The sequence below is a fragment of the Zeus faber genome, assembly GCF_960531495.2.
Source record: "Zeus faber genome assembly, chromosome: 21".
NCBI lineage: Eukaryota > Metazoa > Chordata > Actinopteri > Zeiformes > Zeidae > Zeus > Zeus faber.
In genome coordinates this window covers 3,619,495-3,632,286 of record NC_137208.1, presented here as the reverse complement: position 1 = coordinate 3,632,286, position 12,792 = coordinate 3,619,495, and the positions used below count along the sequence as shown (strand labels likewise).

The following is a 12,792-nucleotide window of genomic DNA, read 5'->3' as shown; positions in this document are numbered from 1 at the left end:
GAAACTTTTAGCCTTTTTGCCGCGCAACTCCTCCCAGAGTTATTGAGCCACGTGGACGTGAAAGACATCAAATGGAGCTGCTCGGTCTCCACTCGCAGGCTACCACTTTGTGGGAGGATTGGACTGACGCTCCCACAGGTGCTGCTGAGGGCGTGGCACTTTCTATTTCTAGAAGCACACAGGGGGGAGGGGCCAAATGGACTGACAGACACTTATCTGATAGTAGGACAGTCGGGGGCAGTAGCTCAGGCGGTAGAGCAGGTAGGGTGCTGAAGTGTCCTTGAGCAAGACACTTAACCCCCTTAAACTCTTAATGTCATTATTATTAGTAAAATAAATCTCATCATATAATAACATTATATTACATCAAATAATATAACCTGAAATAATTGTAATCTGAAAATAATGTAATATGTAATAATATAAAATTGATAATAATAAAATACAATTTAACAATCTGATTTAAAAAAATGAATATAAACACAATATAATCTAATAGTAATTGATTTCTGATAATAATAATAACAATACTCATAAACATAATAAATAGACACACTAACGGTCGCACAGGGACACTTTACACATTTTCTCCAGGAATTGTCGAGTTTTAATTGACAACACTTTCAGCCTGGAAGTGTTAATGATGGAGCTGCCAATATTCATATCACTGTTCACGATATGGTTTGTAGAGAACGATAAAGTGTAAAAAAATGAAGATATGAGTCACCGTGGGGACGTGAACATCTGCTGGAAGACACAGGAGACTATTCTGGGCCGAGCCCAGTTATTCAACCCTGAATATGCAAATATGACTTTCAAGCCCAGAAGTGGCCTTCTCCCAGGTGGATACTCTGTGGTTTCCATCCCAGCCAGGTGTGCACACTGGTGCGGTGGTGACTTTTAGCAATTCACCTAATGACATATAGAACATAGATCATAGATAGATAGAGACTTTATTCATCCTGGAGGGAAAGTACATTATCCCAACAGCTCAGCAGCAAAATCATAATAAAGAAAAACAATTAAAATATTAATAATAAAACAGCAATATATGGAAACATTGGGAAATATACGATAAAGAGTTAATTGTACACAATAAAAATATAGCAGGATACACTAGATCTCATGTTGAACAATATATATACAACCTAAAAATAATATTAAAAAAATCAAAACTAAAAGATAAAAACTGAAAAAAAGCCATAAAAATATAAGGTCCTTCACAATAAGTTAAAATAAAGAGTGATGCAGAAAGATGAAAGTAAGATAGAAATGGTGATGTACAATAAACCTGAGATAAAGATATTAAGCCTCAAACAGTAAACAAAATGTTTGCAATAAGCCTATAAACCAAATATATTGACAGTAAACGTACACCTCAACATGAACAAATTCACATTCTGGTGGTTGTGCCGTTTTCAGTGAAGGAGTTATGGAATTAGAAGGAGTCATGGAATTATAAGGCGTGATGGAGTTATTAGGAGTCATGGAATTATAAGAAGTCACGAAATTATACAGAGTTATGGAATTATAAGAAGTCCTGGAATGATATATATTATAATTATATACTGGAAATTTAAACCCAGTGAAGCTCTGAGTGCAGCCATTCTTAACCTGTCGTGCGACGTCATCTGGTGGTCTGTGTGGGTACTGCAAGTGGACGCCAACGTATTGGGAAAATACAGTATAAAGATTTTTAAGGAAAATATATATTTTTTTATATTAAAAATGTACCAGTGCACTTCATTGTATTTTTGTTTGAGACTTTGAAAGTGAAAATTAACATATTTTGACACAAACATGTGTGAGATTGACATGGGTCGAGTTTGAATGCATGTGAACACGCATCACGCGTCACTACATCACAACATTCACAATACAGTTCACTTTTGGATCCTTAAAATCCCTAATTACCCTCCTAACAGACTGACGTGGGCTCACGTCTTTTGCTTTTGAGAGCGGAAGCGAGAGCACGTCACTCCAATTTTAGTTCCGCTGCAATGGCTCCCAGTTTCCTTTAGAATGTATCTAAAAGTCTTCTTAGAAACGTAGAAGCTCTAAATGGCTTCCGACCTGCCTGAGAATTGTCACCTTGTTATACTCTGTTTCCATCCACAGTCTGACATTGCCTCCACTCGAACCCATTTCCATTGGGGAGTTTGATTTTCCCAAACCCATATTTTAATTTATTTCAGCAGGTAAAATGGACTGGGTGGGCTATAACAAATATAACCATCAAGAGTGAAACCAAGTCATTTTGTGGCAGAAACAACCTTTCAGTCACAGGGTAGGAGCTGCAATCACTTTTTGGCAAGGGGAAAACAACTAGTTACTAGTTCTGGCCCTTTATAGACATTTCAATGGGTAAAAAGGACTGGGTGGGGTATGATCTTTCAAATATAACCATCAGAAATTAAACCAAGCCATTATGAGGCACATATAACGTTTCGGTGACAACGAAGATGTTGCAATGACTTTTTGGGGGACGATCACTTTTTGGCACAACTCCAGCACTGTCTTCTGCCCTCTAGTGGACAAATCAAGTAGATGTATTGTAAAATATATATATGACCCACCGCAGATTTTTTTTTCCCGTCATTTGAAAGTGGAGAATCAGAGCTTTAAAACAAGGTGTCACTTGTCTGAATCAAGCAAATATTTTTAAAGCTATGGCTTGTTAATAATCACCCTCAAAGTTTCCCCAACACTTAGACCCATTCAGCTAGCTCCCAGAATGCAAATGGCCTGGAGGACCAACAAAGCCACGTGGCTACTTGCCACATGGCCAATTGACATCCTGCTGAATGGGAACTTGACACCCTGCTGAGTGGGGAAAACTCTGCATTTGTGAGAGAAAAAGGCACATGATCAACTTTTTGAATGATTTTTAACTTATTTTATACAGTACAATAGCTTTTCTGTATATTATATAGTTTTAAAAGGCATTGCCTCTGGGTTTTAATGAGTCTCTCAGAGTTCATATGAAGAGACTGTTCTTTCTAAAAATGTCAATTGTAGTATTGGAAAAACCAGACCAAATTCCATCCTCACTTAACCTTGTGTGGAGATAAGGATAACCCCAAGGAGGGCTTAAAAGACTGTTGTGTGTTTGTTTTATGGCATAGTAGGCTTGTGTCTGTGACCGGATTTTGACTTTTAAATCGTTGTTTGAGGATAACACCGAGGGATATGACTGCGGGGCACGGTGTTGTAAATGACACCCAACCAATGGCAGACAACCTCTCTTTCGTATAAAGTAATAGGGGTAGACTGATCAGAACACTGCTTTGAAGCATGACTGTATTTTTGTCTTTATTCTGCAGAATAAATATCTTTAATACTGTCAGTTTTGTTTTCCTGTAGCGGGCAGATTAACCTCACCGACCACGCAGGAGAATTTCTCCGACACTTGTTCTTGTGTTTATAGGGAATGTTGAACAGCGTCATCGTCACAAAACATCTTTGTTTTTAAAAAAGCTTTTATTTGACAGTGACAATATACATGTTTTATAAAAGTGGAATTATTTAGGAGTTTAAAAGTGCGGACAACACAACAAAATGTAAATGGTAAATGGTCTGCATCTTATATAGCGCTTTTCCAGTCTTGCAACCACTCAAAGTGCTTTACAACACACGCCTCACATTCACCCATTCACACACACATTCATACGTCGATGGCAGGGACAACCCTGCAAGGTTCACACCAGCTCATCGAGAGCACTTTAGGGTTCAGTGTCTTGCTCAAGGACACTTCTACCCCCTGCGCCACCATTGCCCAAATGTACAGTCTGTCAATAATATTAGTCTCTGTATATCAACCTCAGTGTGTCATTTAATATGTAAATGTGCGTATGCCAGACAGCCAAAATCGCCTAGGAGTGTTAATAGTTGACCAACCAATATTTAATTTCTTCGGTAGCCTTTGTCAACCCCTTTCATGAAAATCTCTCCATGATGAAAAGCCAAAGTTTCCATCCCTTCTTTAGACCATGCATTAACCCGTTGAGAACATTACATTACATTTACATTTAGTCATTTAGCAGACGCTTTTATCCAAAGCGACTTACAATTGTTCAAACACCGACGGACGCAGCCATCAGGAGCAATTAGGGGTTAAGTGTCTTGCTCAAGGACACTACAGCATGCTAGCAGGAGGAGCCTGGGATCGAACCAGCAACCTTTAGATTACTAGACCACCAGCTCTACCGCCTGAGCTACCAAAAGAAAAGCCAAAACTCTGATAAATCTTGATGTGGTGCCTGCAGGTTGAACACCACCACCCAGAGAGAGGTCGAGGCGCTCACAGGTGTCCGTGGAGCCGTAGATTTCCCTCCCCGAGCCTATTTCCTTGTGCTGTGGAAAGTTCTTCTTGCAGAAACTTCTTCCATTGTAACAACAACGGGCGTGTCGTCGGCTCCTCCGGTGGTTCTTGAAAATATTCCGTTTCATTGTTACGTTCAGGTCGAAATCCGCTGTTTGAAATGTTCTCCGAGTCCGGCATAACACAGGTATCACTCAGCATCGCTGTCGTAGAACCGACTATCATCGCCGAAAATCAAGTCCAGTACGTGTTGCGTACACTGACTTGGATCTATCACACTGGTCAGATTAAGGTCCTGCTTCTCATCATCCATGACAACACGGAGATGGAAGTTTCACAGACAAGTGGAACCAAAGGATCCTTGTCCGGCGCTTTAACCACCTGTTTACGGAAGCGACCTCAGCTTTTCTTCTTCGCGGCTTACGCCACCGACACAACAATGTATCCAGGTGTGTGTGTGTAAAACTAGTAACATTTAAAGGTTGAACTCTATCAAAACGGTTTCACATTGTGACTTCACATCACATGGAATACGGAGGAATGATCAGGTCGGTTTGTGGCAGCAAAAACAACAGGTAAGAAACTGCTTCCCGTGTCGCCTCAGCGTGTCACTTCCTGTGGGAGGAGCCTTTGGGGAAAAGGCCTCAGAACACCTGGAGACAGGATTGCAAAATAAACAAACAAAAAAAAAAAAATCCTTGAATCCTTTGTCTACAACGCAGTCGGTACGTCCCCTGTGTTTATGGATATGTTTGACCCAGCCTCACATTTTTAATGGTGGCAAAGGATTTACAGCGTACAAAGCTTATTTTCTTGTTATTGTTATTATTGGTTTATTCTTAGGTTTCTGGGTTTATATTAATTTGTTTTGGTTATCATAAGCTTTATTGTATATTTGCCAATTTTCTAATGACTTTACTCTATCTATCTATCTGTTGTCGGACCCGAATCGCGTCTTGCGTTCTGCGAGGGTTACATTCATCCTATGTTGTGTAAATGATGTTTAAACTCATAATAAGAGTGTCATTTGCTTAATTCACCACCTCATCCACCTGATGGATGCAAAGGAACAGAACGTAGTTAGGATATAGAAAATAGAGAACGCTGTCAATGAAAAGTCCTTATGCACAGTGCTCATAAGAGGATGAGTGCACGTCCATGTCGTTTCTTGTTTGCTCTTGTTCAACTCCGTCGTGTTTACAGTGTGATGTGCGCTGATCGCCGCCAGATGGCACTAATGCACATTATGGCCAAAAAACATGGAAGTCAATGGGGAAATGTCATCATTCGTATTTTGATGGAAAAACGAGGAAGGCTTCACTGCTAATCTTCCCCGTATCGTTCCAAGGGAGTGTTTCTGCACAAGGAGCGAGCGATAAGAATTTAAACCACAAACATCCAGTCACACAGAACACGTGACAGCGGAAACCTGTAGTCGGTGTATTTTCTGGGGAACATTTTCAGCGACGCACCGGAAGTCCAGAAGCTCGTTAGCTTAGCCTGTTTACGTTCCCCTGAGCAGTTTTCCGTCGTCGTGTTGAAATGTGGAGGTTAGAAACCCTGAGAGCAGATATCAGCCGTCCTCTGGCTGCAGCTGTGGAGGAGATTTTAGGATTATTTGAAAAAACCATCTCGGAATACGAGGAGAAAGTTTCTCGTTTACAAGAAGAAAACAATGGCCAACGCGAGTTACTGGGCGCTGCACCGAGTCCCCGAGTTGTGCTGCACAGAGCAGGTCTGAAACAGGGGCACCCTTGGATTCATATTAATACCACATGTTTCCATTTATAATCATTTATTAGGTATCAAATATCAAACCGTCAATCATCCTGAGGGAGGAGGAGGAGCTCTCATCATCCTTTGCTGCTCGAGATCCCGGCGAGCCCCCATTTATGTTGTGGTTAGACGACATTTATTGTCTTCTCTTTATACTGGTGCAAAATATATTTGGTTTTGATAACAGATTGGATGAAGAAATCCACATGATACATCTAATACATTTTTAAAACTATGATTCAGACAACTAAGTAATATACAATACACAAGTACAGTTGCAGAATGTATGTAGGCGCTGTGCTATGCCCCTGTAGGCCTATGTGTGCAGAAAAGCAATAGAGCAAAATGCAATGTACAGTCACGGTTTAAAGATATACAGGTTATATAATAGGATATGATAAACGATATAATTGAAGCTATGATATGATGTGTATATATGTAGTTTGCAAAGGACTTCTACTCTGTGAGGTGAGTGCTGGAGGTACGAAAGTTCAGGTAAGTTTAATTTAGGAGGATTTAAATGTATATTTAATACAACAGTCAATTAATTAAATTATATACTGCAATAAAAGAACCCAGAATCGTGAGTGTGGCGCCTCCCCTTGCGGCTGCCTGCGCGAGCACCTTGTGTCGATTACGCACATTTTGGTATTTTTTTGTATTTTTAGAGCTTATTGAGCTTATTGTGCGTAATCACCGGGTGTCATGACATTTCACTGCAGATATGTGTGATCGTATGTATATGTGTGTGACAAATAATCTCTTGAACTTGAAATACAAATCATACAAGTATATCATACCCATTGTAAACAGGTTTACGCTCATACACCTAATCACATTGTATCATACAACACAAACGTATGTATGAGTTGGGTTGTACATTCTAAGCCAAGTGATGGTAGTAGAAAGAGAGAGAGAGAAAAACAGATTCCAGGGGAAGTAGTTTACACATAAATGAAATGAATATCATTGTTTATGGAAAAGATCAATCAATCGAAAGTTATAGCAGTTATTTGAGTGTTCACCTAAACCAACATATTTTTCACACTTTGAAAAGGACATGAGAAAAGGGCTTTGATTTTGTGAATTTGTAGTTGTGGATATGAAATTTAGCCAACATGAGTTTTACATTCATCATGTGAATTTCTTTATCTTATCAGTTCATCCAAATAGAGAGAAATCAGATGTCATTTTTTTCCAGTGTGAATAGTGACACATTGAAAGTGTTCTTGCCACAACATCTATGGGGGCTAGTGGAGCTCGTGCAGCAAAGGGTGCTGCTGCTACACCTACTATCTCTTCTCTGGAAGACAAGAACTGAAAGATGTTACTGACGTTTCCATTTGCGCTTGGTCTCACCGTCCTAGTTTTCCTCCCTGTGTCTGTATTGCAGCGTTCCCTCCAGAGCTCCAGCAGCTCTCTGTCTGTAAAGAGGAGCTTCCCCCTGAGCAGCAGGAGTGGAGCCCCAGTTTGAGCCAGGAACAGCCAGGGCTCCCACACATTAAAGAGGAAGAGGAGGAGTTCCCTGTGAAAGGGGAACATGATGAAGAGTGCGCTCAGTGGTTCCAGCTTCATCGGCGCCAAAATGAGGAGACCAGAGAGGCAGAACCTGTAGCCAACACCTCAACTGAACAGATGGAAGCAGAAGTTGTAGAAATAGAAGTTGAAGTAGATCCAGAAGATCCAGCTGCTGCTTTAGAACCAAGCGGTACTGAGCAGCTCCTCTCTTCACACTGTTCTGAACCTGAGACTGAAGACCGCGACAGAGGTTGGAAGGAGACCCCAGAACCTCCGTCAGGTAACTGTTTGTTTCTTTCCTGGCGCTGTTTGGATCAGTGTCGATGAGTTCCTCAAAAGTTCCAATGCCCAATTCAAGAAAAAATTATATGAGGGATATATATATGTATATTCACAATAATAACTAAACTATTGACTCTGATAATGTACTTAAATTAACAACTGTGCATAGATGTATCTTTTGTAGGCTGAATGATTCAAATTAATTGAGAGTTAAGGTGCCATTGAACATTCTGTTCCAGTTCTTTTTTTTTTATAGACCTTTATTAGTCCCACAAAGGGAAAATTTGCAATTTCTCTGCATTTTAACCATCCTGGTAACTGACGTCTCTAGGAGCAGTGGGCTGCCATGTAGAGGCGCCCAGGGAGCAGATAGGGGGTTAAGTGTCTGGCTCAAGGACACATCAGCACGCTACCAGGAGGAGCCGGGGTTGGAACCGACAATCTTCCGCCTACTGTACGCTCACGCTCTAATTAAATAGTTGCCACTGCCCTCTCCCACTGGCGGTCCCCAAGTCAATTTTCATTACTGTTTGTTTTGTCATTTGGGGTGTCAGGACCCGGCCTGTGTGAGATAGAAGAGACAGAGATGAGCAATATGGAAGTTTTCAAATCCCCTGTCAACGCCCCACCCCCTGCTTTGTTTGCAAGCAATTTAGAGCTGGATGGATCAGAGTAATATGAGATCCTTTTCTCCTGCTGAGCATCCTTCGTGTACAGGTGCCGCTGGTGTTCTTGCACCTGGAGCAAATTTGTGCATTGACTTATCACACGCTGACCACAGTTTGGCACTTAATACGAGGCCAACCATGAGCCACAATCAGCACGGGTACTTTGGCACGGCTCAGTTGGCGGTGGAAAAAGGCAAAAGAAAGCGGGTTCACGGGTCGCAGCACAGCACTGTGGTACGGCACAACAAGAGCAGTCGGCCATCTTCTTTTCATTACCTACCTTCTTTGTAAACCTCTCTTTTCTTTCTCTCCCTCTGTTCTTCGAGCAGTGAAGAGTCATGGAATTCCCTGCCCCGGCTGTTGGTTCTCCTTCTCATCCCAGCCCTTCCTCCACAAACACATGAGGAGGAGTCACAGCGAGCTTTACGTCCAGCAGCTGAGAAGTGGAGAGATCAGAGAAGAGGGTCTCCTCCCCTCTGCAGCCTCTCAGCCAATAGGAACCTCTGGAACCGGCCGGAAACAGAAAGACACACCTAGACATTGTTGTAACCAATGTGAAAGAAGTTTCCTTAACTCGGGTGATCTCAAGAGACATCAGCGTATTCATACGGGAGAGAAACTGTACCGCTGTGAACAGTGTGGAAAGAGATTTAATACGAATAGCGATCTCAAAATACATCTGCGTATTCACACTGGAGAGAAACCGTACCGTTGTGACACATGTCGGAAGAGGTTTAATACAAGTGGTTATCTCAAAATACATCAGCGTATTCATACAGGAGAGAAACCGTACCGCTGTGAACAATGTGAAAAGGGATTTAGTAATAGTGGTAGTCTGAAAACGCACCAGCGGCTTCACACTGGGGAGAAACCGTACTGCTGTGAACAGTGTGGGAGGAGGTTCATTCGCTCAACTGACATGAAGTTACATTGTTGTATCCAAACTGTTAAATCTCAAGTTATTGGGTCTCCACAGTAGATCAGGGCCTGTATCCTAATATGCTGCCAACTATGACATCTTCAACTCCAGGGAATCTAGCGAATTTCATCTTATTTGCGTTACTTCACATTGAGTGTTAATGAATAATGATAATGAATCTGCGGAATATCAGCAGTATAAAAACCAGAGTTTGATTATTCTACAAACTGTTGGCGGTGATGGACCTGAAGACTAAGATCAATCTATTCCCAATAAAACATCTAATATCCACTGACTTTGTTTGAGCGATGGTTTTGGGAACAGTGGAAGAATGGTTGGCTCATGTTAGACCTTAGCCTCATCTAGAAGGGGCAGAACTATGTGAACAGCTTTGAGTTTAAAATCCTTCCTAGACAGCCAGATAGTTGGCTTGTGTTTGGCTAGTCATGGACTGTCCAGAACTGACACAGTGTTCCTCCTTTTTTAATTTTGTCAGCAGGCTGGGCATACACACAGGGTGTTTGTGCCGTTGGACCCAAGACTTTGTTTATCTGCAAGTGGAGTTCAAACTCTCTCTCAACCTGCAAAGCCTCTTTATTAATCATCAAGAACCGTTTCCAAAAACTCCTTTGGATGGCCTGCGGGTTGGCAAGAGCACAGCATTTCTGTTGTACTTTTATGGTCGCCTCCAATCCCCCACTCCAGAGGGCAACCGTACCATCGTCTGATCAACTATGCATCTAATCATCATCTCGTCTCCAAGAGGGGGAGCATCATGACAAGTGAAACATGGAACCATGTTTTTGACAAAACATACTGAAATAGACAAAATTTGGAACAACAATTACAGCACGTGGCCTCTTTGTGAGTGCACGCGTTCAACTCCAATCAGTGCTGGTGTATAAGGTCAGAAACCTATCATAGTCTCTCCAGCAGCAGGACGTCTTCTGCAGCCGCCCACAAGCCCTTCAGCCTCATGCAGACACCCCCACCGCTGCAAGAACACTCCGAGCCCAAAGCACCGCAACTGCAGAATAACCCCAAACCCGCAGAAAAGCAAAGAGCCCACCGAGCAATCAGCAGGCCGACACATTATCCAAGACACCAAGTGAGACCCCACCAGACGTGCTGCCCCGCCACCACCCTCCGCATGTAATCTACTTATCAAATGGACACAGCAGTAAGTCCACATTTGACATCTGATGGGTCAGCCAGGCTAGAAAATGCACAGTAAGTTGAAATGTATTCTATTCTGACAACTCTGCCTTTTTTTATTTTGTGTGAATCAAGTTGGATCTATATCAGTGAAAATGTTTCCCTGGAAACATCAAGGTCTACAGGTTTCCTCTCTCCATGATAGACTATTTGATCATTTGCAACCCTGAAATATAAGTATATTAATGTTGCATCGTTATAATTGTTTTCTGTCGCGTTGTGAGGTGTATATGATAGTATAAACTATATATTAGTTAAATTACAAATAAAATATTAGCTGTTGGTCATTAATTTTTAGGAAGCAAATTTCCCTATGGTATTCAGCATTCCCCAAATGTGTTTTTTGTATTAAATTCTCTTTTCCCAAAATAATTTTTGAGAAAAGCGTGTGAATTCCTCAAATTTCTTCAGGTTTGCACCAAAGTATATTAGTCTAAATGTGAACATTTCTATAGAAGAAGCACCCTGACCTCAGCCCGCAGGGTGTTCCAGAGCACTTGGCCCTTTGTCTCATCTGGATGACAGTTTTCAGATCTTTTTTATCTACAGATGCAGAAATGGCAAACAGTGTTTTTAAGATCCATACAATTTGAATTCCCTCCTCTGAGAGTGGTGCCACGTTGGACTGAATGTTTCAATCTATTTTGCTTCCTATTCCCTTCATCTTGCAACATGCATTTAACATCATTTTCAAAAGCCAGACTTGATGTAGATAGTATTTACCGGATTCTTGTATCAGGCTAAATGTGGATTGTGTACATATTTTCAAGTATATTTTTGTTTATTATTATGTATTAATTGTTGCATATCTAGTTGATTTCTGCTAAATTCCCTTCTTTTCCATCAAACACTTCCCTTCGCATGGTAGTTGCATGAGCATATGACAAATACAACTTTGAACTTAAAGGGAAGCTTTGTTTCTTTTCCATAAAAAGCAGATTGGAATGGTGACTGTGTTCAGATAAATCTGCTGCTTTTATCACCTTACCCCTTCCCATAATCCCCTGCAGGGTGAAATATAATTCAACAGACATGTACAGGTTGGCGGAATAACTAAAGTACATAATATACTACTACTACTACTGCAAGATGATTTTTATTGTGGTCTATAACCTATATAATATATGAAGAATAGACATTTTCTTAATGGCTGCTTTCACAGTGTATTATAGAGGAATGAGAAAACGTAATGCAGTGAAACAATTCATGAAACGTGAAACAATTCAGTCAGCGGCCGACACGAGACGTTAGAACGTGATAGGTTCCGCACTGGAATTGTATTGTGAAAGTGAAGAAAATACATATTAAATGTATATATTTGAATAACCTTGTTTGAATAGATGTGTTCGTTGCTATTTTCCTCATTGAAACTGACAACACGCCTGTTTTCCCACTCAATTCTGTGCGCGTATTTAAGAAACGAATAAAAAGTGTTGAACTGAATAATTCAATTGCAGGTCATTCATTTGTTTCTATTTTTACACAATATGTTCGACTTCACTTGAACCAGACGGTGATGGAGGAGGTGAGGATGGACTCAATGACGGTGGTGTAAAAGTGCACCATCATTGTCCGTGGCAGGTTTAATTTCTTCAACTGCTGCAGGAAGTAAGTGACATGTACAGTAATCAAGCCCTTTGGAGAAATCTTGCAGATAACAGACGTCACACTTTTCTGCCTTCTATACCCCCGGGATCTAATGCCTTCCATATGAAACGTATCCATGGAGGTGGCCGGACGACTGGAGTTGGTCCCCAATAAATCCAGCAACTTCTGCAATGTCCGGGCATCAATTCCTGCCAAACAAACCTCTGGGCCCAAGAACATCTGAGAGAAGCTCTAAGCTGCAGGACTCTGAGGTCTGATGGATGCAGACCCAGCCAGTCAGCGCTGTTGTCACAGCTTCAAGCCCCAATGATTCCATCCCGAGGGCACTCACAAACTTTAACCTTTAGTTCTGACGGAGGACTCAATTAAAGGTTGCTATAAAAACATTCAAGTGACGAAGGAAGATTCTTAAACTCGAGCTAATCTTTTTTTACCGAGTGACCCGTCCAGAACCAGGAGGCAGGGAAGCAAGTCCCCGCACGCCC

General features: G+C 41.4%; 1 protein-coding gene across 1 annotated transcript; it reads left to right on the top strand.

Moving 5' to 3' along the window:
- The first annotated feature begins 5,848 nt into the window (after nucleotides 1–5,848).
- LOC307246799 (uncharacterized protein) lies at nucleotides 5,849–11,961 on the top strand. The gene is made up of 3 exons (XM_080022817.1): nucleotides 5,849–6,056; nucleotides 7,491–7,895; nucleotides 8,895–11,961. The coding sequence occupies exons 1-3, from the start codon at nucleotides 5,864–5,866 to the stop codon at nucleotides 9,542–9,544; spliced, it is 1,248 nt and encodes a 415-aa protein (XP_079878943.1). The 5' UTR covers nucleotides 5,849–5,863; the 3' UTR covers nucleotides 9,545–11,961.
- The last annotated feature ends 831 nt before the right edge of the window (nucleotides 11,962–12,792 follow it).